Raw genomic sequence first — 26,837 nt, 5'->3', positions numbered from 1 at the left:
AACTAGATTACTTAGGTTATAGGCTACGACGATATAGAGTAGTACCTAAATCGCGACGACCTGCTAGGTTAGTATCTCTTAGACTAGACACTTACGGCCGAGCAGATACATAACTAGCAAACGGTAGCGATATACGTAAAGGCATAAGAAAAGATTCTAGCCGTAGAGCTAGTAGACCTCGTTACCGGCGAAATAACTATACTACTATAATACCCTACGTAGATCGCGTTAACGGTAGACTTTTAAACCGAATACCGGTACTAGCCCGAGCGTACGCTTATAATCGTCTACGACTAAGACACTATCGTATAGAAGCGTAAGACGAGTAGAGAGTAGAAGGATTATTATAATACGCTATATAGCTACTAGGGCGACGAAGGCTTAAATCTAAATAAGAAGGCTCTACGATATAAGTAGGGCGCCGAGCTAAGCGAGACTATAGCAAATAATAAGCAAAACGCGCTAGGTATAAATGCGGCGTAAGACAAGTAAGACGCTATCGAGCTATAGCCTATAACGTCTAGCGCGACGATCCTAATAAAAGACACTAAGAAGTAGGACGTTATAGCGAATACCGAAGCTAATCTACTACTACCTAAGGGCCGTTACCTTAAGGACTCCCTAAGGAAGTACTAGCTAACGCTAATCTAGGCGGTGCTCGCGAATGTTTTCCTACGAAAGATAACGCTTAACGCTATCTATAAGGACGTCTAGACCCTCCTTAGATATACGATAATAGCGCGTTCCGTCGATAAGGAGCTCGGTAGGTAGGTAGAAGACGAGAATAGCATAGTAATTATAGTAGACAGCGAATAGGTACTTACCTTATATAGCTAAGTAGTATATAAAAAGGCGGTAGGTAAGCTTCCCTAGGCGGATACTAAGCTATTACAAGATCGCGTATACTAGCTAAAGACTATTAATAAGCGATAACCGCAAAAGGCTACCGAGTAGCTACGACTACTAAAGGACGTCGGCAACGTAGAGAACGCCGCTACTAACAAGTCGCCGAAGGATATACCTAAGGACGCCGACTATAAGGAGGAGACAGGTCTAGTCGCTATATTATCGACCGTAGTAGGAAGCAAGGCTCTAGAATAGGATACCGAGATACAGGACCCTATAGAGGTATAAGAACGCAATAAAGAGCTCTAGGAGGTAGTAATAGAGGCAATTTTAGCCTACGTAATAGAGCCTATAATAGTAGTATAGCTAACCGAGGCCGTTTCTATCGCGTTCCTAAATATAAAGACTATACTAGACACTAAGTTCGCGTAGGAGTTACTAGAAGCTAACGTCGGTATAAGCCTTACCGAAGTAGGCGACGCGTTTATTCTAACCTCGAAAGATAGGTTAGAAGCGAGGATTCGCGTAATAGAAACTACCTACTTTAACGATAAATACAATCTAGGATAGTACGTCGTAGCGAACGACTCTAAGGCGGAAACGCTCGCGTAAACGTACGACGAGGAGACCGAGTATAACGATACCCTAGCCCCTATCGACTATAACTCCCTAGTATATAAGAACCCTAACGGCGGCGACGACTCTCTAGTACGTAATAACGCTTATAACGACGGCGACTCTCTAGCGCGCTAAAACGCTAACAATAGCGACGACTTATAGTATAGCGATTAGAACGACGGTAAGCGACCGTAATACCCGATCCTAGATAGCGTCGATATAAATAGAGATATTTAAGATACTATAAAGGCATTAGGCGCCCGCTAGCGTACTGCTGCCCTCTCCTATATAACGATAGTAAACGCCGTTAAGGTCGCTATAAAGGAGGATAACAATATTATCGAGCGTATTATAATAATAGACCAGTTAGCCTATATAGGACAAATTACGCTCTAACTAGCATACGAATACTAATTCCTTAGCTTAGTATATAAGACTACTTATATAAACGAGTACTTTAAAGAATTTATTAGCGACTTTTACCCTACTCTAGTACCTAGTACAAACCTACGTAGTAGGCTCTAAGCTATATTCGACCGCGTCTAGGGATACTATAGAGGCCCGCTAGTCTTAGGACCGACCCTATTACTCTATATACTACTATAGACGCGTATAGTAGTAGAGTACGACGCTAACCCCCTAGCTACTAACTATAAAAACGAGATATCGGACGAGCCTACCGATTACGCCGAGCCTACCGATAGCGCCGATTCTACTACCTATAATAAGCCTACTAACGATACTAAGGACAATTAGGACTTTATATAAGCCGATACTAAGGACGCTAACGTTTAGGACCTTATATAAGCCGAGGACTATACTAATAACGCTAGCGACGTATCTACTATCGACGACGCGATAGATACGCCTAAGGGATAAAAGGAGGACGACGATAAGGAGGACGCCCTAATAGACGTAAAGGAGGAGAAGTAGCGCCGTAAAGCGGCTAGAGTAGCTAAGATAAATAAGAGTAAGGCAGACAAGGACGACGATTAGGAAGACAGCCTAGCTATTATAGATAAGAAGAAGGTACGCTATAGAGCGGTTAATATAGATAAAGACAAGAACTTCTAGCGCTCTAGTATATAGTATACTAGTATAGAAGACTAGTTAGAGTCGCAGTATTAAGCTAATATAGCAGTACTAATATATAATACGCTAGGATTTAAGATAATAGATTGCATACTACCGATAGGTACCCGCTTATCTAACTTTAAATTAGGAATAATATACCGCAAGGTCGACGACACTACTATTAGCTTAAAGGATCTCGGAAAGTAGTATATATACTCTGTCGAGGCATAGGGATATCTACGCTCTAAGCGCAAGCTAATCGGCCTGCCGTACCTATACTATAAGTAGCATCCTAACAGAATATACAAGATTGCCGCTATTGCCTATCGTACTATACTTATAGGTAGCGGTATCTTCCGCTATAAGGCCCTAGATTAGGTTACCTAGACGCATATCGATAACGTAAGTAACTAGGCGATAATTACGACTATAATGCTACTAGATATCGAGGGCGAAACTAAGCTAGTTACCTCTTTACGCTAATAGTAGGCGCGCTAGCGGAAGTACTATAAGGACCTAAACTACGACCTATATAAGAAGTAGCTCTAAATTATTTCCCTGTCCTACCTTACCTTTAAGGCCGCTATAGTAGAGTAGCTAACGGAGATCGATATCGTAGCAATCCTAGACTATACCCTTACGAATATATAGGCCTATAATACGACTAACAAAGACGGTATACTAACGGATATCGCGCTCGACTATTTCCTACGTATAGTATATCTCTAGCTATAATTAGGCTATATACCGAGCGTAGACTACGATTAGGTTACTACCCGCAATAAGAAGGGCCTACTACTAAAAGACATTAAGTACGATTACGCTATAGAGGACGTAGATCCGGTAAAGTTATGCCGCGGACTAGGGTATATAGGTATTATAGAACGATACTAGTCGCTTACCGACGAGTAATACGCCGACCTATACCTCTGCCTACTAGACGAGCTCGCTATAGCTATTAAGTCTAAGACTCTCGTTAGCACCGTAGCTACTAACAAAGAAGCGCTAGCTACGCCGCAACTATCGAAGAAGCGTAAGACTAAGTCGCGGTATAGCGCCGCCGACGCCGGTACTCTCGCCCTAGTCTCTAAAAGTAAGGGCAAGACCTTCCCTCTACTAAAAGGCAAGAACAAGAACAAGCTACCGAAAATCTAAATAGGCTAACCCTTCGTATGCGCCTTATCCCTACTAGCCTCGGTACCCGCCTCGATACCTATACCCGAAACGCTAAAGCAAGTCTAGTATATTAGCGTACGTAAGATATAAGACAAGAGCGGCGGAATAAAGCGTAAGCGAGCTAGTACTAGTACCGGCGAGATATCTAACTAAAAGAGACGACGCTAATATACAAACTTTATAACTAGCTCCGATACTAAGGCTACGCTAAAGTTAGCTATTAAGAAGACGCGCGCTAAACTAGTAGACTTAGACTAAGGAGAGGAGGATATACTCGAGACGACGAGAACGTATAATACAAATACAAGCGGTAAGGAAAACGAGTAGAAGCGGAAGGAGTATATAAGAAGGGATTTAGCTAATATAGTACGCTAGCCTTCGTTCTATTAGACGGAGGTACTATTACGGTAGGGACGGTACGCTAGCTAAGCCTAGTATATACTTTCTATAGAACCGTAGATACTTACCCTAATACTATACTATTGCCTAACTACTAATCGTCCTACAAGTAACAAGCGGTTAAATAGCCTATTTACGTAAGAGCCTAATACTCGACTCGACTAGTTATAATAAGACGAGGCGCTACTTAACGAAGATACTATATATACTAATATTTAGCCTTACTTAGTATATCCTCGCTACTACTACGAGTTAGTATAGCGAAAGCGCTATTTCTACGAGCCTCCGAAGAAAACTAGCCGCTATCGAGGCGAGGTCGCTAGTAGTAATAAGGATAACCCTATTAAGCTAGAAGAGTCTTAGGATAGTAGAGTAAGCATTTAACTATAGCGACAAGAGGTAGAGATAATATAATAGATATATAGACCGACTTCTAAAGTAATTGATTATATAGTTAACGCGAGATATATGCGGAGGCCGACTATATATCTATTTTAACTATCTATAGTCGCAATTTAGTCGCTATTAAAACGGAAATCTACTGCTTCTTAACCCTAATCGTACCCCTATTTAATTTCCCGGTCTATATACTCTATAATATACTATAGTATCGAGTTTTACGTATAGCCTACTAAGAAAAAGCGATTTTACGTATAGCTTAAATCCCTAAGCCCGAGGCAAGGGGTAGAGTAGCTAACGCAACCTCGGATAAGTATAGGTAGATTTTCGTAGAGAGAGGGGGAGATGCCTACTATTTTTAACGCTAATATAAGGTCGTTATACATCTATAGCGGGTAAATATATCGGAGGGCTATCGCCTTTACGCTAAACGCTTAAGCTAAGACTATAATTAGTTTAGACCCTTAGTAGTCGAAAATAGGGAGAAATTAATAGCCTTCCGATACGTTTAGACGCTATACTAGTCTTTTATCCTAATAATAAAGCTATAAAGGTACTCTTCTTATATAAACATTAACCTTTACTATAGGGCTCGTTTTAATGTCTAATTAGCTATTGCCGTCGTAGGCGGTCTAATTGCTACTAGAAGTGTTCTCGGAACGAAAATCACTCTAACAATCGTCTCTGGAAATTCAACTCAATGCTATTACGGTAGCTGTATTTACAGAGTTTGATTATTGCTTACCATTAGCTTCACCCTCAGCCTCTTGGTGTTTGAGCGCTCCGGGGACGCAGTTCTGCGGATGGGCAGCATTCCAGTTTCTTGGAATGACCTCGTTGAGCTCGCTGACAAATGCTGCAACCTGATCGGTCTCTGCAGGCGAGACATCAATGCCTCTTTGAAAGCGAAGGGAAACAGTTTCAAGCTGATCCATTCTGGCGAGCGCGCGGAGAAGACCAATCCTGTTCCCCATCATCTTCCTGTAAAGGTCGAACCAAGTGTCGTTCTCATGTTCCGTGATAGTGAAGGTCAAATTCTTCAGGCCAGAAAGTTGCTTGAGCTGCTTACAAAGCCAGGCAATATTGTTGACCCGACGCTTCGTGATGGACAGCATAGCAATGCCATCAAGACGTGGCTGGCCGAGAGTGTTGAAGATTTCCCGGTCCCGCTCGATAGATGCTTTAGTGGAGCAGGTGAATTCTAGGTGAATCTTCTCGTAGAAAATACCAGCAGCCTCGTATTGGATGATGCGGCACGTGGCCAGTAACGACAGGACGCTTGGCGGTTGTATGAGCATCCCAATCCGTGTACGCTTCTCAAGCTTTATGAGACCATTCTCATCGCCAGGGACTCCCGCGAGCAATACGAGTTCGTAGATGTACGTACGGATCTCGCCTGGTAGGGAGAAGAGAGGACAGGCCTCTTGGTTATGAGCTCGCGGGCCTACCATGACTTCTGCACAGGGCATCGCTGGCACTGCTTCAATTGCAGCGTATCCCATGGTGACTTTCGAGAGTGATGGCAATAAATGACCGGGTAGTTTCAAGAAGTGAAAGCGTAGCTGATGTTCAAGAGGAGAGTGGGGTCTCGGGGTCTCTGTTTCTCCGTTCTTCCGAGCCTGAAGTCGCCTCGTCGAAAATCTGAAAGCCGAGCGAACCCTTCTCCAGCACAACAACTTCAGAAGAATGTTATCCCACTTTCTGGGCTAGCAGATCTCCGAAATTCCGCGAACGCCTTCTCAATGCCTTGAGTAATCTCCAATGAGAATATCGAACTCTTTCTCCAGAAGATGGTATTGTTGTAGCCAGAACAATAGGGAGGGATTTGTCAAGCGATCGGCTTTCAGTGTCACCAAGGCTGGGCTTCACCATCACGACAGCGCCTGTATGCGCAATGGCAGTGGGCAAAGGTATGGACGCCGCTTCATATCTTAGGAAACATGGTTGGAAAGGCGACGGTCACTCGCTGGATCCGTCCTCCCGTGGAATCAAAAAGCCTCTCTTGGTCTCGAAAAAGGTCGATGTCCTTGGTGTCGGATTGAACAAGCATGCGGCTGTCAGCGACCAGTGGTGGATGAGGGCATTTGACCAAGGACTAAAGGACCTGGGTACCGGAAAGACCAATGCCTTGACAAACATTCGAGAGCATGGGATGTTCGCCGGAGGGCTGTATGGGAGATTCGTGAAAGGCGAAGGAGTCGCAGGCACATTCGCGGAGGGGAATTTATCGAAGAGAAAGCGAGAAGATGGTGAAGATGATAGAGTCGAGGCGGTTAAGAAGCAAGAGATGGACTCGGAATATGAAGAGGCGCAGCGATTGAAAAATGGTGTCGACATGCAAGTGGAGGCATTTGTCGCAGAGGCACTACACCGAGGAGTACTTGAAGTCGGCGACAAGAAGCCAACGCGAAGCGATGTTTCTCCCGTGACGACGTATGGCGAAGCAGCGGTCCAACAGGTCTTTAAGCAGGCAGGACTAAGCATCGAGGCAAACATCGCGCAAAGTTCGACAAAAGCACAAAAGTATAAGCGCGAAAAACAGCTCCGTGGGCTCAAGCGAGCTGCAAAGTCATTTATAATATTCCAGCTATCGAACGTCGAACGCAAGCAGATTCAGGCATACGAGACTTCAATCAAGAAGGTACAGAAATCGGAACGTAAATCGAGAGAAGCAGGCAAAGCAGCTGCTGAGGCAGAAAAGGCTGCTGCCAAATTTGCGAAAGCGCTCCGCAAGAAGGAGAAACGCGACCGCAAGCTCGCTGCTCGGGAGCAAGGCAATGAAGATTCCACCTATGTTACAGATGACGCGAAAGAGGATCTCTCTACTTTGGGACTAGCGAAATGCGAAGCAAAAGGAGCGGCAAAGGGCATGGAAGTGCAGCAGTACATTCAAGACCGGGAAAGCAAGAAAGACGCCAAAGCATTGCAGAACGACACTGCTTCGTCGACACCCAGGCCAGCATTTGTCATTGACTTGGATGGCGATGCGGCTTTGAATCGACTGCCACCTGGTGAGCATGTCGTAGACTCAGAAGGCAGCATACGCTTTACCATCGAACCCGGTATGCCTGTGCCTCTTGATCCAGCCATCTGGGACGGCATCAAAGTGAAGACATTGCCTAGACCTGTCCGAGAAGCCCGTCGAGAATGGATGGAAAACAAGCGAGAAGCACGGAAAGCCGAGAAGACCAAAAAGTCCACGGATAAGTCGAAAAACGAAAGGAAACTTGAAAAGATTGAAAGGCTCTGCATCAGAATCCTCATCGAGAGTCGCAAGGCCAAAGGATCCGGTACTGTCACGATTGGTGGCCTTGAAGACGTGCCGTTGGTCAAAGTTAAGACTCAAGCCAAAGAACCATTCTCAAAAGAAGAAATGGGTCTTGCGAGGACGGTGGCGAGACGCGTGCTCAAAGAGCAGAAGCGGCAAGCTGAAAGTGATGGAAAGAAAAAGGGCAAGAATCACAAGCTTTAGTGGGAGTTACTTGTATGGCGTTGCATGATACCCATGGCATACAATTAGACACAGACCGAAAGCTGCAATGGAAGCAGTGACAATGATTTGCTGACGGCCATTTAATCACTTCTTTCGACCACTTGCGCGGCTTGGAATTTGTCATGGCGATGATGCTTCATTGCTATACTTGAATGGTCAAAGGACCTCTGCTAACATTGAACCGGTAAAAGGAAGCAGTTGACGAGCATGTCAGAAGCTGGGCTAAGGCTCATCGGCTTTTGCAGGATAATAGGAATACCGCCAGCTCACCGATTTACTGCAGGACCAGGGAGAGTAGTACTACTATCAAGGCCTTTCATATGGCGTACCGACGAGCCGACATGTAAGTACTGTGCTTACGGCAGCTGCACGACCGGAGAATTCCTCAGCAGTGCAGTTGAACTTGCATCACCCATCACCAAACGCCGACTGCAGACATTCCTCGAATATGCACCAGCCGAAGTCTCCCAGGCCAACGTGCTGGACCGCTACCCAGAGCCTCTTGAAAAGCGCTTTTTCTGTTCTGGGCATTTTGGAAGAATACATGTACAATATCCTCTCATACCGATGACGTTACGCCAGATTTCAGAATGACTTCAAGCTGCCCCACTCCATCAACATTGCCATCGGACCTCACACATACTGATTATAGACCTATCCAGACAAGAGCCTCAAGGACAGCAGTGTTCAACCAACTAGACAAACCAACTCTAGCATAACTCGACGACAAAGAATGGCTCGTAAGACGTGACGGTCACATCTAAACCCACGCCTCCACCATCTAACTAACACCTTCCCCTCCCAGACACAACATTCCCCTCCAACATCCCGAAACCAGTCGACGACGGAGCCTGCAATCATCTCCCCAACACCAACTTTCCCTCCATCTCCTTACCCTCAACCTCCGGCTCAAGCGTGGACATCTCAACCCTACCCGGTCTAAAAATTCTCTTCTGCTACCCACGAACCGCATCCCCCAACGAAGAGGTTCCAGAATCCTGGAACCAAATCCCAGGAGCCAGAGGCTGTACACCGCAAGCTTGCTCCTTTCGAGATTTATCCAAGGAGTTATTGGAAGCGGGAGTGAGTCATGTTTTCGGGTGTTCGACGCAAGATACAGAGTATCAGAGGGAGTTGAAGGAGAGGACGAGGTTGCCTTATCAGTTACTTTCTGATGAACAGGGAGGGCTGAGAAAGGGGTTGGAATTGCCGACGATGGAGTGGGAAGGAAAGACGCTGATTAAGAGGTTGAGTATGGTTGTGGAGGATGGGCTTATCTTGAAGGTGTTTTATCCTGTCTTTCCGCCGGATAGGAGTGCGGGTGAGGTGAGTGAGATCACTTGGAGAAAAGTGTTGGGGAGTTCTGCTGATGATCATCATCATAGGTTTTGGAATGGTTGCAGACTTCATATCGAGGGAGGAAGACTTTGAGTACGGAGGCGGAGAATGAGACGATGAGGAATTTGCAGATGTGAATTGTACATGGCCATGACGGTCATGAGTGGGCCTCGAAGCAGTTCTCCAGCGGAGCTGTCGCGTTTCGGTTATGGCTAAGGAAAGAAGATTTTTAGTTGCGGATGAAAGTGGTCTATTTATTCTCAGGTGTACGACAAACAGCATGACCTATGTTGATGGATAGGCACAAGCGAGGCCCGCAGTGATCACTAACAAAATAAGCCGAGAGACATGTTCGCGTTTCGTCACCTAGCTGGTGGTCAGAGGGTATAAAACAATCCTCGAAGATGGAGAACAGCCTCCAACAACGGCCGTCTAATCCTCTTTCTGTATGCCATTTCCTTTCCATGATGCAATTCTCGCTCAATCGCTTCTGACGCCTTGCCCTGAAACATGAATTACAAATCTTCCAATCGAAATAATCAAGCATTTGCCAGGATGCCGTTCTCCGCGAATGACTTCACCCGGGTCCGCATCTGCTCGAAATCGTTGACATTCTGCAGGTGCTTGTCGCAGCCTACCTGCCACGCCGTTCGCCACTTCTGATCCTGCTTTACTGCCTTGCAGTATTCTCCGAATCCAGGTGCACCATTGATGGTATCGCCGCTAGCGCTCAACCAATCCGTGCCTCGGGACATGCAAGCCTCTGCTTGTGGCTCACGCCTATTGAAGTGCTCCAACATAGATCTATTCCACATGTGATGTCCAAGCAAATAGTTCGCAAATTTTTGTGCGTACTCAGCCCAGCTGGCTTTGGTGAGCTTGGTAGGCCCTGATGGTGCTTTAGGGTACTGCGGTAGCTTCACCTCAGGCGGATCCTCAACCTCAGTGGGCAATGTCGAGGAAGCCTTAGAAGCGTAAGGTAACGATGAGCTCAGATCAGCAAACTCGTTGAGGCCATCCTTGCCTCCCTCTAGTGGTATAGTATGTCTCAACGAATCGAAGTTGGTCTTGAGATCGGTCTCGCCAGACTTACGCTGCGCTCGTCGCGAAGAGCTCGATGTCTGCCGATTGTGACTGTAAGACTGAGCCTGTTCTTGGCGCCACTGTGACGGCGGGACCGAATACAGACGTGGCTCCTTGGCTGAAGACGACAGCGGCGTGGCCTGTTCAGCAGTATCTGTCGGTCTAGGTGGTGTATCGATGTCCATAGCATCACCATCATCGGCCGCCCCACCGACTCCAACAGGATGACCATTCCTGTCGACTTCGACAACATCATCGTTATCGTCGACAACATGTGGCGACTTATCGGTGCCTAAAGTCGGCCCAGGTTGTGAGGCTTTGGAAGAGGGCCGACTGCCTTTCCTGCTCGGAGTTTTCGAAAGAGGAGGATTTGGCGGTGGGCCAGGGACAGCCCAGGCATGTGCATCCTTGAGAGCCTCTGACCAATGGTCCGAATTGAATTTGCCATCAACCGGCGTACCATACACGGACGTTGGTCGCGAGCCTCGGTCATCGGGTTCTTGCACGAATGTCCGCGGTGGAGGAGGCATTGGTGATGAAGGCTTGCTCGCAGGAGTCGAATCTGTGGTATTAGCGCGCTGAGCACGACTAGAGCCACTTCGCAGGCTCGGTGAATGTCGACGACCATTCGGACTGGGAGCGAAGTAATCCCCGGAGCCCTGAAATTTGCCTGCGAAAGGTTCAGGAGAGAAGTTGGTATTGATCTCTTCAACACTTCGACTCTTGCCACGTGTGGGCTGAAAAGTCTCGTGATCGACAGGAATCGTGAAACTGTTTGTCGCGCATGCACTGTCAGCAGGCTTCTTTGATGAGCTTTGATGTGCAATTGACGGGTGTTGTGAGATGATGTTAGCGAAAATGCTATCAACTGTGCGTGTGCCGGTCGAACCAGCTTGCAGCACAACTCTGACTGCTTTGCGGAAAGTGTCGAGGTCAAACTGGTGGAGCTGCTTGACATCACCACAAATCTTGAGAAGCTCGAGCCGACACGCGTGAAAGGCGTCCTGTTCATCTTGAGATGCATGCTGCCAGGTGGTACTTTGATTGCCAGAGTCATCACTCTGCTCGGCCAATGCCGATTTGCTGCTGGTTGAGGAAGCAGACTGACGACGCTTTTTCTGCAGTGAAGGGGAGATGGAACTCGGAACCGCCCAAGGTGCGATAATACTTGGCTTTCTTACTTTGCCCTCTGTTGTTGAACGAGAGGCGAAAGCAGTTCTGAACTCTGGACGGTTGAACAAAGAAGGGGGAGTGTAGTGAGGAGAAGTAGAAGGGGTGTCGTACATGTTTGGTGCAGCTTTCTGCTGCATGCTTGGTTTCTCTGGGTCAGTGTAATTTCCATCTCCTGGGAATGGCGATCGAGTGCCGTTGGGAAACCTCGCACTAGGAGGTGTTGGTTTCTTCTTTGGCCGACCCTTAGGGTTTTGAGATTTAGCAGGTGGCTCGTCACTGAGCTCCTCCGGCGACTCGGTGGGATCTGGACCGGGACTATCCTCTGACGATGCTGAGCCCGAGCCTGAGCCTGAGCCTGAGCTGGAGCTGGCGCCTGCCATGAATTTAGGTCGGCCTTTGTTGCCGTTCTCGCCGGCAGCCTCTGCTTGTCTCTGCCTAGCAGCCGGATCCACGCTCCTAGCGCGAGAGTGGCCACTGGTGGCAGGTTCTGGTGATAGCTTCGTATTGTCTCGTACGCTGGCAGATCGCCGCAAGCCATCGCTGCTGAATGCAGTCTTTTCACCACTGAATGAGGAGTACGGTGTGCTAATCCGGTTCGCTTCTGAGTATGGAGCATCATCATTAGGTTTCCTGCCCCTGAATGGTCGGAGAGGATCTGCGAATGGCCGCTGTGCGTTTGGTGATAGTGGGGATGATGGAGCACTAGGCGGCGGCCCTGGAGGCGGCGGTGGGAATCCGTCCTCGGTCAAATCTGCTGACTTGTGCCGATGCACATAATGACCTGTCGCAGGACGTTCATCTGAACCAGGAGCATTGGGGTCGAAACCAGTAGGTCTCTTGGGCGTGGTTGGCGCCCTCCCTTTCCTGGCCATACCCGGCTGAGCAGTATTTGACTTTTGAAAGGCTGCCCAAGCCGACTGTCGATTTGCTGCCTCTGCATCATCTCCAGCTGGAGTCGACGCCTTGCCATATCTCATACCAGCACGTATTTGCTCTTCCGTAGGCATCTTAGTGTCCTGCCTATTCATGCGTGGGCGATTGGGCACATTCGGCGGCGGCGGCGGCGGGCGTGGCTGTGGTTGCGGTTCGCGAGGCGGCGGCTGTGGAGCATATCGGGGACGCTCTGGTTGCGGGTTGTTCATATTCTGCCAAGCACGGAATTGTTGAGTTCTGTCTGCAGCAGGATCCTTCCTCGGCGCGGCGCCTTGAGGTCGAGGAAAGTTGGTGAAACGATCAGCACCAGAGGGCGTTGGGCCTGCACCTGTTGAGGCCGTCGGGCGATGTCCAGCCCATGTGCCCGGCTGGGTGCGTCGTGGCGGAGGTGGAAAGTCGGATCGAGCTGAGTAGGGATTTCCAGGACTCGGCACATTGGGCTTGAATGTCGTCGGCGCAGGATACAGGCCTGCCCTGCGCCGATCCGCATCATACTTCGCTTTCGTTGTCGGATCGCTCAGCACTTCGTTGGCAGCCTGGATGGCCTGAAAGCGCGGCACGCACTCGTCTTCCTTCCCAGCATTGCGGTCGGGGTGATATTGGAGGGCGAGCTTGCGGTAGGCTTTGCGCACATCGTCGACAGTCGCCGTCGTGGGCAGATCGAGGTCGGCATAGTAATTGTGCTTGACGTCTGGCTTGACCATGTTGCCGTTGCTGCTGCCGGTGCCGGTGGCGTAGCTGGCGGCGGCGACAAATCAAGTCGACTCAACTGCTGCGCGGTGGTGGAGTTCGCATGAGTGTTGAGGATGAGGCGCGAGTGTCACGACAGGTAGAAGTAGAACTAGGCATGTGAACGTGGTCGGCGCAGATGCCTGACTAGATCGACGCTCGCCAATCTGATGTGATGCTGTCTCGAACTCGAGGGAGACTGTTTCTAGGGAGATCCAAGAGGATCCACGTTATCGCGGGTGGGTGGTGCGCAAGAGGCGTCGTCGGCGTTGGTTGTCGGCGGTGGACCGCCTGTATTTCCACTCTCTTCGTGTTTGTCCGCCTGCATTCGCCGCGCGCAGTATCGATCAGGTATTCTCGATGCGTTGAGTGGACACGGCGTGTGGCAGTCGTACACAGCGAAGGGTTCGCACTGTTCGGAGGATAGATGTCGCACAGCTGAACGAACTTGTCTGCATGCAAACACAGCTGATCTTCGTGAAGCGAAGCGTGACGGCAGTGCCAGCAGCAGTGGTGGGCAGCTGCCACGCAGGAGGGCAGGGTTCTAGCGGGACGGGAGGGAGCGGCAGCGGGAGCGGGAGCGGGAGCAGGAGCGGGAGCGGGATGCCGGCTTCAAGCGAGGTCAGAGCGAGATCTTCGAGGCGCTCATTCGACATTCCACCTTCTCTTCGTCAACATCGACCTGTATCAACTCTCAAACGACCATCTTTTGCTATGCAGGAGCTCTTTGCATCCACATTACAGCACTCGCAGCCCGACCTCGCCGCAGAGTCGGGCTGCGTAGCACAGTTGTAGCGAATGGCTTTGGACCCTGGGAGAGACAGAGTTGCACATCTTGCTGCGCATGCCGTGGATAGCCTGGATGCGAATCATCTCAGCCTGGATGCCATGTCAACGTCCGACATCGAGGAAGTTTGCGCATGCAATTGGGCTCGTGCGGCATTGGCATGACGTTTCATCCGCCTCCACTAGACGCCTTCTCGATCGCGTCTTTCGCCTCAACGGGCATTCCACGCTGTCGTACCGCTCTTTGAGCAAATATCGTGCCTGGCCCATACACCAAGTTGAGAGTAGCTACGGCATCCAAATGACAACGCATCTGACCATCATCCTCCGGTATTGCTTCCCCGACCTGTCGTTCAGCGGCCTGACGGTCCGTCACGATTACTGCATACCAGCTGAGACACCACGCCACTGTTTCCCGGTTCTCGTCTTCCTGATAGGCCTCAAAGACCACATGCGGAATTGTGACAAGGGTATCTGGTTTAATTCCACAGCACACCCCACACGAAGTTTTCCCCATCTTGGCGTGCTGATGTCTACCCAGAGTCTGCATTGATGACGATCACGCGGTACGCGAGGAGGCCATGAGGCGAGAAGCAGTGCGCAATGGCAATCCCTCTTGCCTCTTTTCCCTTTTCGCGGCTGTCGAGGGGTACACTCGAATGTGAACACAGTGGTGCCGCGTTTGCACACAGCTTGGGCCTGCTTGGTTGACTGTCCAAAAGACCTTTGTAGAAACATGAGATGGTTTGGGTCTGAATGTCTTGCTGTATTGTGTGCTGACACAGATCGCATGTCTTCAAGTTCATCCTGATGTGAGACATCTCACTCAGATGTGGAAGATCTCCAAGCGATGATCTCAGCTGTGGGCATAAGTACAATGCCATTCGCAGTGGGGCGGCGCAGACCAAACCAGATTGCGAGCGATGGCAGGCCATCGAACAACAATCACGAGTCTGCCAGCCGAGCTCATCGCCGCTATTATCCGCAACATTCTTCCACGACAAGGAAATCTATACGATTATGATATCAACGACCTCAGCAGCCTCGCCTCATTCCGTGCAGCCTACCCGCAATTTTCTGGAGCCGTCGATTGCGAATGGAGATTATTCCACGGCAGTGGCCAGAATCGTGTTCGGCTTTGCGCTACCATCATCAACATGAATTTCCAACCTTTGGTCAGATTTCTAGATCAAATAGGCCCAGTGAATACGGCCTCTGTTTATCGCCTTCTGCTGGCATTTGAAAACTTTCCGCCGCTTGGCGAGGCTAGTTTGCCCGAGAGCTTCTGGTTACTGATACGACACAAGTTCTACTATCCCATATCGGAACCTCGGGATCATTTTCGAGGAGACTGGGACAGCCGGTGGCGCGTTGGCTATTGGGCGGAGAAGTTCCAGGAAGCAGTTCAGTTAGCGCAGAGAGCTTCACAAGCAGGCATAAGCGAAGCCGAGTTCAGAGGCAGATACCGTAAGTGGAGGGCCCGCGCAGTCTTAGAGCTTCAGCGGACTGAGCAAAACCTGTGAGGGAGAGCGAGGCAGTCGTTGCAGTGTGCGACGCAGACCAGGCAGGTACATCTCTATTCTATTACATCTAACGTGCTCTTTGACTTTCTGCTTCAACAAAGCTATGCTATGCGATACTCTCCTTCAGCCCTAACGAACACAAAAGATCAACATATCCGGTCTTTGCGGAGATGGCGTCTTGGCACATTACGAAAGCAAGGAAACAAATATCAGTTGTACTTTCTCTCTACTTTTGCATATTCTACCACATCACAGAGGGACTCATTATGACTACGTCTATCCTCGTCCTCGGTCTCGGCGAGCTCGGCGAGGAAGTCGTGAAGGCGATTGCGCTCCATCGCAGACGCGACAGCACCCAAGTCTCGGTCCTCCTTCGATCAAGAAAGCCGGATCAAATCAGCAGACTAGAGCAGTGGAATGTATCGCTCGTTAAGGGAGATGTCGACCAATCCTCACAGGACGAATTGGCCGCTATTTTCAAAGACTTTGGTACCGTGATCTGCTGCATCGGAATGTATTCGCCTCCATCGATGCAGATCAAGATAGCAAAGGCAGTGCTTGATGCAGAGGTGAAGAGATACTTCCCGTGGTAATGATTATTCAGCTCTCTGCATGTGATTCACATTTACTCATTACTGGCCAGGCAATTCGGCATTGACTACGACATCATCGGTCGCGGCAAAGCACAAGATCTCTTCGACAGCCAAGTTGACGTTCGCGACATCCTTCGCAGCCAATATTCGACAAAGTGGGTCATCGTGAGCACTGGACTCTTCATCCCATTCTTCTTCGAGCCTGCCTTTGGAATTGTCAATGCTGAGAGGACGGTCGTAACTGCGATTGGAGGTTGGGAGAATAAATTAACCGCCACCAATCCTGAAGACATCGGCAAATGCGTTGCTGAGCTGGCACTCGTCGATACAGATGCTCAAGGTGTGGTTTACGTTTCCGGGGACACAATTTCAATCGCGAAGTTAGCGGATGTGGTTGAGGATGTTATGGGAAAGAAGGTTGAGAGGGTCTTGAAAACTGTACCTGACTTGAAGAAGGAGCTTTCTGATAGTCCTGATGATGCTATGACCAAATATCGGGTTGTGTTCGGCGAAGGCACTGGAACATCTTGGTCGAGGGAGGACTCGTATAACGCGAAGAAAGGTATGGAGACGCAGTCAGTCGCAGACTGGGCGAAGAAGAACCTCCAGCTCGTGCAATAACTGCATTAGTTAAACGACAAGTACGTTACCACAGCATGAGATAGCATCACAACAGAGTAGGACAGGCAAGAGATCAATGCTTGACCTCATCGCCGGCCAATGCTATTCTCAAATAGGAAGGTGTAAACCTAGGATTCTCTTCGGCCAACATCGGCCAAAAGATGGACCGAGCAGAGAGCTTCAATGACATCTGAAGGGCGTGTTCTTGTATATCAGAGTCCACACACCAACAAATCTCAACACTTCGCAGATCTTAGGAGCCATGTCAAACTTCGATGTCGACAAAGTCCGCTCCCACTTTCCAGCCCTGGGTGGTAAACAAGTCTACTTCGACAATGCAGGAGGAAGTCAAGTCCCGAAGGAAGTCATAGATTCGTGAGCCTACCACTTATCCATAGACTTTTCTCAGAAGAGGTATCGTACTGATCCATCTCTCACAGAATCGTCTCATATCTCTCCTCCACCAATGTCCAACTCGGAGCCAGCTACCCAATCTCTCAAACATCTACCAATCTGTTCTACGAAGGATCCGCAGCCGCAGCAAAATACATCAACACTGCCCCAGAGAACGTCGTCCTCGGTCCATCAACAACCCAACACTTCCGAAACCTCTCAATCTCCTTATACGACTACATTGACTCGGACTCAGAAATCATCGTCTCTCTCCTCGACCACGAAGCCAACATCGCCTCCTGGGTCCAGCTCGCTAAAGACAAAAACTGCAAACTAATCTGGTGGGGCTCCGATTCGAAAACAAACCCTCAACTTGACCCTACCGTCCTCAAAGGCCTTCTCACCCCAAAAACAAAACTCGTAACCTGCACCCACACCTCCAACATCCTCGGCACCATCTCTCCCATAAAAGAAATCGCCGAAACCGTCCACACCATCCCGGGAGCATTACTCTGCGTCGACGCCGTAGCCTACGCCCCACACCGCGCCATCGACGTGCAAGACTTGGGTATAGATTTCTATTCCTTCTCCTGGTACAAACTCTACGGACCCCACATCGCATCACTATACGCCTCACCATCCGCACAGAAACACCTCCGAACTCTAGGCCACTTCTTCAAAGACACAACCTCTCTCGAAAACTTGCTAGGCCTCGCAGCAGCAAATTACGAACTCACAGCCTCAATCCCTTCCGTCTGCGCCTACCTATCTTCCGTCCCGTGGTCTCAAACTTCGGAATACGAAGAAGAACTCCAATCGATTCTGATAAGCCATTTGCTCAAGTATCCAGATACATATCAGATTTACGGCGAACCGACAGCTGATCGGAAGAAGCGTGTTCCGGTGATTTCTTTTACAGTGAAGGGCCACAAGAGTCAGGATGTTGTGGAGAAAATCGAGGCGAAGAGTGATTATGGTTGTAGGTGGGGAAGTTTCTACAGTAATCGTTTAGCGGAGAATGTTTGTGGGTTGGACCCGGTTGATGGGGTTGTGAGGGTTAGTCTTTTGCATTATAATACACGAGAGGAGGTTGAGGGGTTTGTGAAGGTGCTGGACGGGGTTGTCAGAGGGTGATGACGAGGCTGGAAATTGAGGAGAAGAAGAACGTGGACCGTAATAAGTGATGCAAATGTAGATGCGTATATGGACAGGATTTGAATGAAGCAGTGCGAGTGGTAAGGTGTAAATGTAAGCTCAGACTCTGCGATACCGCTGACAATGTGAGTCCACAGTGAAGACGAAGTGATACTGTAGCAATGGAGGTGTAGCACAGGAATTTGAAAGCCGAAGCTTACACTCAATGCTTTCTCATTACTCACCGTGTTTGTGAAGTGAAGGCTACGTGCTGCTGGTGGCTTAGCAGAATGCGTGACTCGGAAGCTGTATACGTGAGATGCTGGATAATCCCTCCACGTCACTCTGTAACAGAACTTATCATATAGTGAAGGCTACGTGCTGCTGGTGCCTCAGCAGAAGGCGAGACTCAGAAGCTCTGTAAGTGAGATGCTAGCCTCTCACCTCACGGCCCTCTGTGACAGAAGTTATTATATAGTGTAGACTTTGTGATCCTAAAGACTCGGTTAGCTATTCGATCTCGAAGCGCACTTTTCAACACGTGAAGTTTGCACGCCCTCTCTTCTATCAACCCTTTACGATACTCTGAGACGGAACTTATCATATAGTGTAGACTTTGTGATCCTAAAGACTCGGCTAGCTCTTCGATCTCGAAGCGCACTTTTCAGCACGTAAAGTCTGTGCGTGAGATGCTGGCCATTCCCTTGATGACACTCTGTTACAGAACTTATCATATAGTGTAGACTATGTGATACTAAAGACTTGGCTAGCTACTCGATCTCGAAGCGCATTTTTCAGCACGTAAAGTCTGTACGCCCTCACTTTCATCAACCCTTTGCACCATACCCCCGTAATGTCTTGTCTTTCTTGTAGGCATCCAGCTCCTGCTGCGTCGGTCTCTTCGCCGGCCCAGAGCTACGTATGGGATCTTGTCCTGGCTTCCTCTGCAGCGTGAACCTATGACGCTGTCGCTTTGAATCTGCAGCGTCGATATGCTCTACCCCAGTAATCTCATATAGGCCATCATAGCGGAAGCCTTCTTCTGGTGCATACACCGGGTCCGCATTCGAGCTACGAATGAGGCGGATGGGAGTCTTCAAGCGATAGCTTTCAATCAATCGTTGTGTGCCGTCTGATGGCTTCTTTTCAGGCCCATCGTTGTCGGTGCCGCAGTACTGGACATGATCGCCCTCATCCACGTCTGGGTATTTGTTGCCAGCTTTGTCGACTCCACCAGACATGATGACTGAGTATGCGCCTTGGCCCGTTTCACCATAGATACCACCTTGAGATGAGCCGTGGGCACCGTCACGCAGCGCAGTAAGCTGCGTGGGCCACCATTGGCCATTCAGAAGACGTCCATTGCCATAGTAATTCGACGGCACCTTTGGAAATTTTGGATCCAAGCGATCGGAACTGCCTTTATCCTTGGCGGTCTTTGGTTTCCCAACTTTGATGCCTCGCAGCAGATCGATCTCGAATGTTCGAGCGCACCACTTGTTGTATAGCTCTTCTGCATCGGCTTTCACGTCGTAGGGCCACGGGACTTTATCATCATATCGATGATCGAAGATTTGGGGAAGACCGTCGTTGTTGTGCAGCATACGCAGATTGCGAAGCAACTGGGGTGTAACTTCGATAAAGAAGACCTTGTGGATCATCTCCCTTAGCTCGTTCAACTCTCGTTCAGTCCCTGCGTCTCGCGATAGCTTCTTGATCTTTCCAATCTTCTCTTTCAGTCTCTCAAGTAAAACCTGAACATTGCCATGGCCCGCATCACGTTTCGTGATCGCTTTGAGCCTGCCGTACCATTTTGGAGGCTGCCTGTCGCCGCCCCAACTTGGTTCGCCAACGTCGAGAAGGTGTCCGCTTTCCTCTTCATCATCCTGAACTGGAGATTGTGGGGAAGCGCTGCTTGATACTGCTTGATGATTCTTTTTGGGTATCTTCGCCATTTTTGATATGTCGAATCCACCAGATGGTATAGATCTCTTGTGACTAGCAGCGGGCTTGGGAGGTAGAGTTGATACATCGAGCGCAGTAGATGTGCTAGATCTCCTATGCGGATCCAGAGGCTTGGGTGGCAGATTGGGCGAATCTTGGACTTCGCATATGCTAGATCTCTTCTGTGCGACCGGAGGTCTCGTTGGCCAGATAGCTAAATCTTGACCAGTAGATGCTTTTGCAGAAGCATTCGTGTTGTCGATGGACATCGATGTCGATGATTGAGTTGCGGATGGTGGCACTTTGCGGGCGACCTGGGTTTCTGGCTCGCTGACAAGCTCCTTTGAATCCCGCCGACGAACAGTATCATTGCTTGACGAAGAAGGCGGTCCTCCCTGCTTCGAGCTGCTCTTCGCCTCAGGCTGTTTCCGGGCATTCCATCCATGCAACGCAGAAGAGGGCGATGATGGCCTTGACCTATCTGAAACATCGCGTGAATACTGTGTGCTTGCGCTGCTAGCTGCACCTCGGAAAGCAAGCGGCGTGCCACTCCTTGGTATGATCTCTCGTATCTCGCCTTCTTCGCTACCTTGGCTTCCCAAAGGCTGTTCTACCGCATTCTGCAAGCTCTTTTGCTTCTGCATAGAGTTGAATCTTTGCTTCAACTTTGCTTGCTCTTCGGTCCTCTTCTTTACTGCCGCCGCTTTCTCCGCAGCGAGTCTCTCCTTCTCAACTACTTCCAGATTTTGGGCAGCATCCTTGCCCGTACTGACTGCGTCTTTTTGCAAGACCGTATTAGCTAGTGTTGCAGCTTCGGCTGCTTCTTCTACGAGGCGATCTGCATCAAATTTCTGCTTGACTGTTGTTCCCGTTGGCGTCTTCTTCGCCCTGCCCCTCGTCTTTTGTTGAGAATTAGCTTTTGATGCCTTGTCGATTGCCTCTAGACGCGCCTTCTCTGCTAGTTGTATAGCAAAATAGGCTTCTTCTCTTTGATTTCTCTCGGTTTCAACCTGAGCTCGCTGTCGCTCCTCGGCCTGAGCTATCTCTGGTTGCTGATTTTCTTCGGATTGCTTCAACTGCTCCGTGTCTCTCTTGAGCTCTGCCTTGGTCTCTTCGGAGAGCCCGAGAGTTGAGTTCTCGTTGCCCATGGCTGGTGTCTTTTGGAGGTGTCGCTAGTGATTCGGCGCTGACCCTCAATCGCTGGGTCTCTCTGTTGACTGGGGTTGAGGACTTCCAGATCCCAGTCGATGAGAGCAGCAGACGGTCATGAAGACGTTCCAAGCAGCGCAGCAGACGTACGCAGCTCGGAAGGCGCTTGCAATTGACTGTCGCCAAATTCAGATCGAGAATGGGCAGGAGTATCTCAGTACTTTCCAAGGATTCTAGGCAGTAAGTCAGTATTCTTAGCAGAATGTATAGTGAGAGCTCTGTCTACACGTCCAGGGTACAGTCCAATCTGACTGTCTAGGATCATCCATCTGCCTCACAACAGGTGAATTTCCCAAGCAGGATAGACGCAAAATACTGCAGACGTGTAGCAAGAGCTTGCTCCATACCTTGTGCCTGCGTACAAATGACTTATAGTCGTTGTTGAGTCGATGTGGCTGGTGTTGGAAAGGAGATGGTAAGCTGCCCGGGGAACACCGATGGCTGATTTCGATAATGCTGAACGACGGTAGATGGTAGCAGTGTCGAACAATGCTGGTCGTTCCTAGAAGTATGCCATGCTACCTCGCTGCCAGTGCATTTGATGTCGTGTGTAGCGATGAGTGCATGCTCCTGCGTCGACGCGTTGAGGTGCAGGTGCAGAGTCAACGCGTCGCAGGCGGCACCTTCCTCCTATCTATATCTTTATATCTATAAGGCAAGAACTGCAGGATGTCACCTGCATTTCTTGAACACTTCACTTCGCCGTCAAATTGCTTCAACGAAGTGAGGCGGGAAAACGAATGAGGAAGTCACATCGCCAAGAACAGCATTTAAATACTACCGCCAAGAGTCTAGCTTCGAGACGCCCCTCATCTAGTCCTTTTCCGGTCGTCATTGACTCGTCAATTTGGCGGCGAGATTACGCCTTGCTTTCTCAAGTTTCTCACCCGTGGCTCTGAGTAACTGAGGAAGGTATTGCTGAGATGGCTTATCAGCGATAGCGACTTCGATTGTGTGAGTCTGGACTGTGTTACGCAGCAGCACTGCCATCATCACCGCACGCGAGAAGTGCCAGCTCGAGATTCCCGAGATCTGATCGTGTCTGCGACGAATCGTGCCACGGCTTCTTGACCGTCTGTGCGGACAGTCGCCTCGAAGTGCAACGCGCCGATGATATCTTTCCTCTTCATCGGCAGGCCCAGCTCTTTGCAGATCGACTCAAGCTTGTCGACTTCATCTCGGGGCACGACTTCATCGCGCGTTGCAGGTAAGAGCAAGATCTCGGGTCGAAGGTCAGCTTCTGCAATGCGCTGCAAAGCCACCTCACTGTCCCAGTGATTCCAGAGAAATGGCCAGAGGTACTTATACGGTAGCCACTTTTGCGGGTACAAAGCCAGCAGCATGCTCTTGATGCTTGTGAAGGGTGTCTCCAGAAGCAGAGCAGTGAGAGGAGGCTTGTCCCTTGCTCGGTCAGTGACATATGTCGCAGCTGCCGTTGACGCCACACCAGAGCCAATGCTCTGTCCCCAAAGCATTATCTGCAGGTCAACGCCAGCACCTTCATATGTCTTCTGAATCCACTGCAACATAGCTTGGGCATCTTTCTCAATTCCTGCCTGCGAGGCTCGTCCAGAAGACGTCCAGTATCCACGATACGAAAGTGCTACGATCACAAATTCAACGTCTGAGTCTGGTGATGCGCGTTCGATGGCTTTGAGTGTTCCAGACATCAGAGGCAGTCGAGGAGGTATTGAAGAACCATTGCCGTGAAAGTATGCAATGGCAATTCTACGTTTTTTGCCTTGAACTGCGCTGTCTGTGCAAGTGCGCTCTGGCAGTCGACCAACAGCCAGTGCGATCTTGGTTCCGTCTAAGGACTTGACGTGTAGACTTTCCCATTCCACAGGCTTGCAGATGGCAGTATAGTCTTCCATCTTCTCGGATCGCGCAAATGGTGGCATGTAAGGCATATAGATGATCTTGTCCTGGAAAAGGACAGTCATGATACATTTGTACGTCCAAAGGCCAACAAGCAAGCTTAAGAACACTGCAGGAGGAACCAGAACCGCCGGAAGGCTTTCGCTGAAGAACGACCTCCGAGAGATAGGGGCATATCGTTGACATCGTGGCCTAGCATCTTGGGTACGCTTTCTGCCCACGCCCAGACAGCTCGTAATGGTGGCAGGTTGCGTAGCGTGAATGCGGCATGATGAGATGGTCCTGGCTGGCCTCAGGTAAGCATTCGTGATGCTGCCTCGACTGCGAGTCAAAGCATGATAAAGTCGCATACCACTTTCACTTTCATCTCGTCGTGACAAAGTTGATCACAGGCCAGGCCGATTGAGAAGAGAGAGTGGGGTCTAAAGTTTCACAGAGCGCTGAAGCATTGACTCAAGGCTCGATTTTTTATTCTCTTCCTTCCCGCAACATATTCACGCAGCATGGCAGCTTTGGAGAGATCGCCGCCTTATTTGGCTGCCATCGACCTGTCCGGATACCAGGGACTTGCACAGATCCAACAAGCCAAAGAGCTCGCATACGCCGGCGGAATCGCATCGACCGTGACCCCAGCCAATATCGATATCGCATTGGCACTGCTGAAAGATACCGTGTCCCGATTCCCCGTCTACCTCGAAGTCTCTGCCCTCGAATCGCAACAAGATCTGATCGACTTGCTTGACGCCGGCGCCGCCAAGCTCTTCGTATCAAGCCCCCAAGCCGCAGTCCTCTCAGAAGTCAAAGGTCTCGACCTGAGTCGCATAGTGTACACACCTACAGCCTCCGTTGGCGATAGTGAACGTGCTGTACAGGGCAAGCCTTTTGGCCTCTTCATACAGAATGTGAGCAGCGTCAGCACTGTTGGCGCATTGCTGCAAGAGCTTGGCAAGAATCATCCGCCGGTCTATGTCTCGAAGGCACACATCACAGAGGAGGAAGCTGTTGGGCTCTGCACGCAAAACGCGGTTCCAATTATACCAGCTCAGCAGCTGACTGTAGCTACTGAGCCTTCACCAGACCATATCAGAATCGCAACTCTGATCTTGGCTCTCACCAAAAGCGACCGACCAGATGGACTCTTCACCACATTGGTTACTGATGAGCGCGGAATTGCTCTTGGCTTGGTGTACAGCAGTGCCGAAAGTGTTGCGGAGAGTTTGAAGTGCGGACGTGGCGTGTACCACAGCAGAAAGAGAGGGTTATGGCGGAAGGGTGACACCAGCGGTGACTGGCAAGAATTGGTGCGCATTGAGGCCGACTGTGACCAGGACTGTCTATCTTTTGTGGTCAGGCAGCAGGGTCACGGCTTCTGTCACTTACAAACAGCGACCTGCTTTGGACAGTATAGAGGACTCTCCAAGCTGCAGAAAACGCTTCAGAGCCGGAAACGCTCTGCACCAGAAGGGTCATACACTGCTCGCTTATTCACCGACTCTAAATTGCTCAACGCCAAGATCATGGAAGAGGCTGCTGAGCTTACAGAAGCGCAATCGAAAGAGGAAATTGCTTTCGAAGCAGCTGATGTGCTCTACTTCACGCTGACCAAGGCCATTGCTGCCGGTGTTTCTCTGGAAGACATCGAGCGGAATCTGGACGCCAAGAGCGTGAAGGTGAAGAGACGGAAAGGTGACGCGAAGGGACCATATGCAGAGAAGTTCGGCGTCGATGGATCGGCACCCTCGAATGGCGCTCCGAGCAAAAAGGAGATCAGGGAGGCCGAGTCGAAGCCGAAGAGCGAAGACGATCCTGCAGGTGTAGATAAGGACGGGAGAATACGCATGAATCGCCTTGTCACGGCCAACGAGACGCCAGAAACGATTCGCTACGCCTTGCAGCGACCTTCTCAGCGATCGACCGAGAAGATCATGGGCATTGTCAACCCGATCATCAAGGACATTCGGGAGCGCGGCGATACAGCTTTGCTTGAATACACCCATAACTTCGAGAAAGCGACATCATTGACATCAGCCGTGCTTAAAGCGCCTTTTCCGCCAAGCTTAATGCAACTGTCTCCCGAGACGATCGAAGCCATCGACATCTCATACGAAAATATCCGCAAGTTCCACGCAGCACAGGCCACAGAGACTTTGGAAGTCGAGACGATGCCTGGTGTAGTGTGTTCACGCTTCGCACGACCTATCGAATCTGTTGGGCTTTATGTACCTGGCGGCACTGCAGTACTTCCATCAACCGCACTCATGCTTGGCGTTCCGGCAATGGTAGCTGGCTGCAAGCGCATCGTCCTCGCCTCACCTCCGCGTGCAGATGGTTCTTTGACACCCGAAATTGTGTATGTTGCTCACAAGGTCGGTGCCGAGAGCATCGTACTCGCTGGTGGTGCTCAAGCTGTAGCTGCGATGGCTTACGGCACCGAGAATGTCAGTAAGGTTGATAAGATTCTCGGTCCCGGCAATCAATTCGTCACAGCAGCCAAGATGATCGTGTCGAATGATACGAGCGCCAATGTGAGCATCGATATGCCTGCCGGGCCATCGGAAGTGTTGGTCATAGCAGACAAGACTGCTAACCCGGCTTTCGTGGCTTCCGACCTGCTCTCTCAAGCCGAACATGGTGTAGATTCACAAGTAGTCTGCATCGCGGTTGGCCTGAATGACGCGGAAGTGCAAGCTATCGAGGATGAATTGCATAAGCAGGCTATGGCATTACCTCGTGTGGACATGGTCAGAGGCGCGATCTCTCACTCGACTACCCTCATCGTCAAGGACATCGAGGAGGCCATGGAATTGAGCAATCTTTACGCACCCGAGCACTTGATCCTGCAGGTTCAAGATCCAATCGCTGTTCGCGAGATGGTGCAAAACGCTGGCTCTGTCTTCTGCGGTCAGTGGACACCTGAAAGTGTTGGCGACTACTCGGCTGGTGTCAACCACAGTCTACCGACTTATGGCTATGCCAAGCAATATTCTGGAGTCAACCTTGGCAGCTATGTGAAGCACATCACAAGCTCGAATCTCACAGCAGAAGGTTTGAAGAACGTTGGTCAAGCAGTGATGAGACTGGCGGCTGTGGAAGAGCTACATGCCCACGAGAGAGCGGTCAAGATCAGACTTGATTATATGGCAAAAGCCCAAATATGATTGCTATGCAGTGTTATGTCGCTGACGAAAGTGTATAGATGAGCCAGATAGAATCTCAAGGATCGCATGATACCAGGCCCACCTGCTTCGCCCTCTCAGATCGCGTCGGCCTTCCCGAAAATCCCAAAATCATGAACCAAATCATTCGCAGCAAGTTCGCATCGGGAGGACCTTCGTAAAGTCGAGCGCTGTCTTGCTCCACGGCATTTCCCAAATTCTAGCGATGGCATCGTTTGCAAACCCGTCCATAATTTGAAGCACCCTCGACCTGCTGCCAGCCAGCATCCATCTCGCGTTCAACCTGTCCGCCGCTCCCAACGACGACCTTCGAAGCACA

At 49.9% G+C, this 26,837-nt stretch overlaps 9 protein-coding genes across 9 annotated transcripts; 5 read left to right on the top strand and 4 right to left on the bottom strand.

Annotated features, from left to right (window-relative positions):
* Window positions 1–5,204: 5,204 nt before the first annotated feature.
* Window positions 5,205–6,014, bottom strand: MYCFIDRAFT_80575 (uncharacterized protein; the record flags this gene model as incomplete). Its single annotated transcript, XM_007927811.1, has 2 exons — window positions 5,205–5,227; window positions 5,582–6,014. The coding sequence occupies 2 exons, from the start codon at window positions 6,012–6,014 to the stop codon at window positions 5,205–5,207; spliced, it is 456 nt and encodes a 151-aa protein (XP_007926002.1).
* Window positions 6,015–6,406: 392 nt separating this feature from the next.
* On the top strand, window positions 6,407–7,984 carry MYCFIDRAFT_90189 (uncharacterized protein; the record flags this gene model as incomplete). Its single annotated transcript, XM_007928165.1, has 2 exons — window positions 6,407–6,761; window positions 6,819–7,984. The coding sequence occupies 2 exons, from the start codon at window positions 6,407–6,409 to the stop codon at window positions 7,982–7,984; spliced, it is 1,521 nt and encodes a 506-aa protein (XP_007926356.1).
* Window positions 7,985–8,738: 754 nt separating this feature from the next.
* Window positions 8,739–9,480, top strand: MYCFIDRAFT_196402 (uncharacterized protein; the record flags this gene model as incomplete). The annotated part of the gene is made up of 4 exons (XM_007928164.1): window positions 8,739–8,745; window positions 8,811–9,088; window positions 9,188–9,331; window positions 9,391–9,480. 4 exons carry the CDS (start codon window positions 8,739–8,741, stop codon window positions 9,478–9,480), a joined length of 519 nt encoding a protein of 172 aa, XP_007926355.1.
* Window positions 9,481–9,578: 98 nt separating this feature from the next.
* MYCFIDRAFT_215159 (uncharacterized protein) lies at window positions 9,579–13,236 on the bottom strand (the record flags this gene model as incomplete). Its single annotated transcript, XM_007928163.1, has 1 exon — window positions 9,579–13,236. One exon carries the CDS (start codon window positions 13,234–13,236, stop codon window positions 9,883–9,885), a length of 3,354 nt encoding a protein of 1,117 aa, XP_007926354.1. The 3' UTR covers window positions 9,579–9,882.
* A 2,600-nt stretch (window positions 13,237–15,836) lies between these two features.
* Window positions 15,837–16,784, top strand: MYCFIDRAFT_64251 (uncharacterized protein; the record flags this gene model as incomplete). Its single annotated transcript, XM_007927732.1, has 2 exons — window positions 15,837–16,159; window positions 16,214–16,784. The coding sequence occupies 2 exons, from the start codon at window positions 15,837–15,839 to the stop codon at window positions 16,782–16,784; spliced, it is 894 nt and encodes a 297-aa protein (XP_007925923.1).
* Window positions 16,785–17,046: 262 nt separating this feature from the next.
* Window positions 17,047–18,311, top strand: MYCFIDRAFT_80570 (uncharacterized protein; the record flags this gene model as incomplete). Its single annotated transcript, XM_007927810.1, has 2 exons — window positions 17,047–17,159; window positions 17,225–18,311. The coding sequence occupies 2 exons, from the start codon at window positions 17,047–17,049 to the stop codon at window positions 18,309–18,311; spliced, it is 1,200 nt and encodes a 399-aa protein (XP_007926001.1).
* A 713-nt stretch (window positions 18,312–19,024) lies between these two features.
* On the bottom strand, window positions 19,025–21,489 carry MYCFIDRAFT_215158 (uncharacterized protein). Its single transcript, XM_007928162.1, has one exon. It carries the CDS (start codon window positions 21,401–21,403, stop codon window positions 19,139–19,141), a length of 2,265 nt encoding a protein of 754 aa, XP_007926353.1. The 5' UTR covers window positions 21,404–21,489; the 3' UTR covers window positions 19,025–19,138.
* Window positions 21,490–22,456: 967 nt separating this feature from the next.
* Window positions 22,457–23,692, bottom strand: MYCFIDRAFT_136435 (uncharacterized protein; the record flags this gene model as incomplete). The annotated part of the gene is made up of 1 exon (XM_007928161.1): window positions 22,457–23,692. One exon carries the CDS (start codon window positions 23,690–23,692, stop codon window positions 22,457–22,459), a length of 1,236 nt encoding a protein of 411 aa, XP_007926352.1.
* A 153-nt stretch (window positions 23,693–23,845) lies between these two features.
* MYCFIDRAFT_87720 (uncharacterized protein) lies at window positions 23,846–26,577 on the top strand (the record flags this gene model as incomplete). Its single annotated transcript, XM_007928160.1, has 1 exon — window positions 23,846–26,577. The coding sequence occupies one exon, from the start codon at window positions 23,846–23,848 to the stop codon at window positions 26,498–26,500; it is 2,655 nt and encodes an 884-aa protein (XP_007926351.1). The 3' UTR covers window positions 26,501–26,577.
* Between the last annotated feature and the right edge of the window lie 260 nt (window positions 26,578–26,837).

The sequence above is a fragment of the Pseudocercospora fijiensis genome (genome assembly GCF_000340215.1).
Source record: "Pseudocercospora fijiensis CIRAD86 unplaced genomic scaffold MYCFIscaffold_4, whole genome shotgun sequence".
In the NCBI taxonomy this organism is placed as follows: domain Eukaryota; kingdom Fungi; phylum Ascomycota; class Dothideomycetes; order Mycosphaerellales; family Mycosphaerellaceae; genus Pseudocercospora; species Pseudocercospora fijiensis.
Note: the sequence above shows the minus strand (reverse complement) of the source record. Positions and strands in the feature narration are given on the sequence as shown.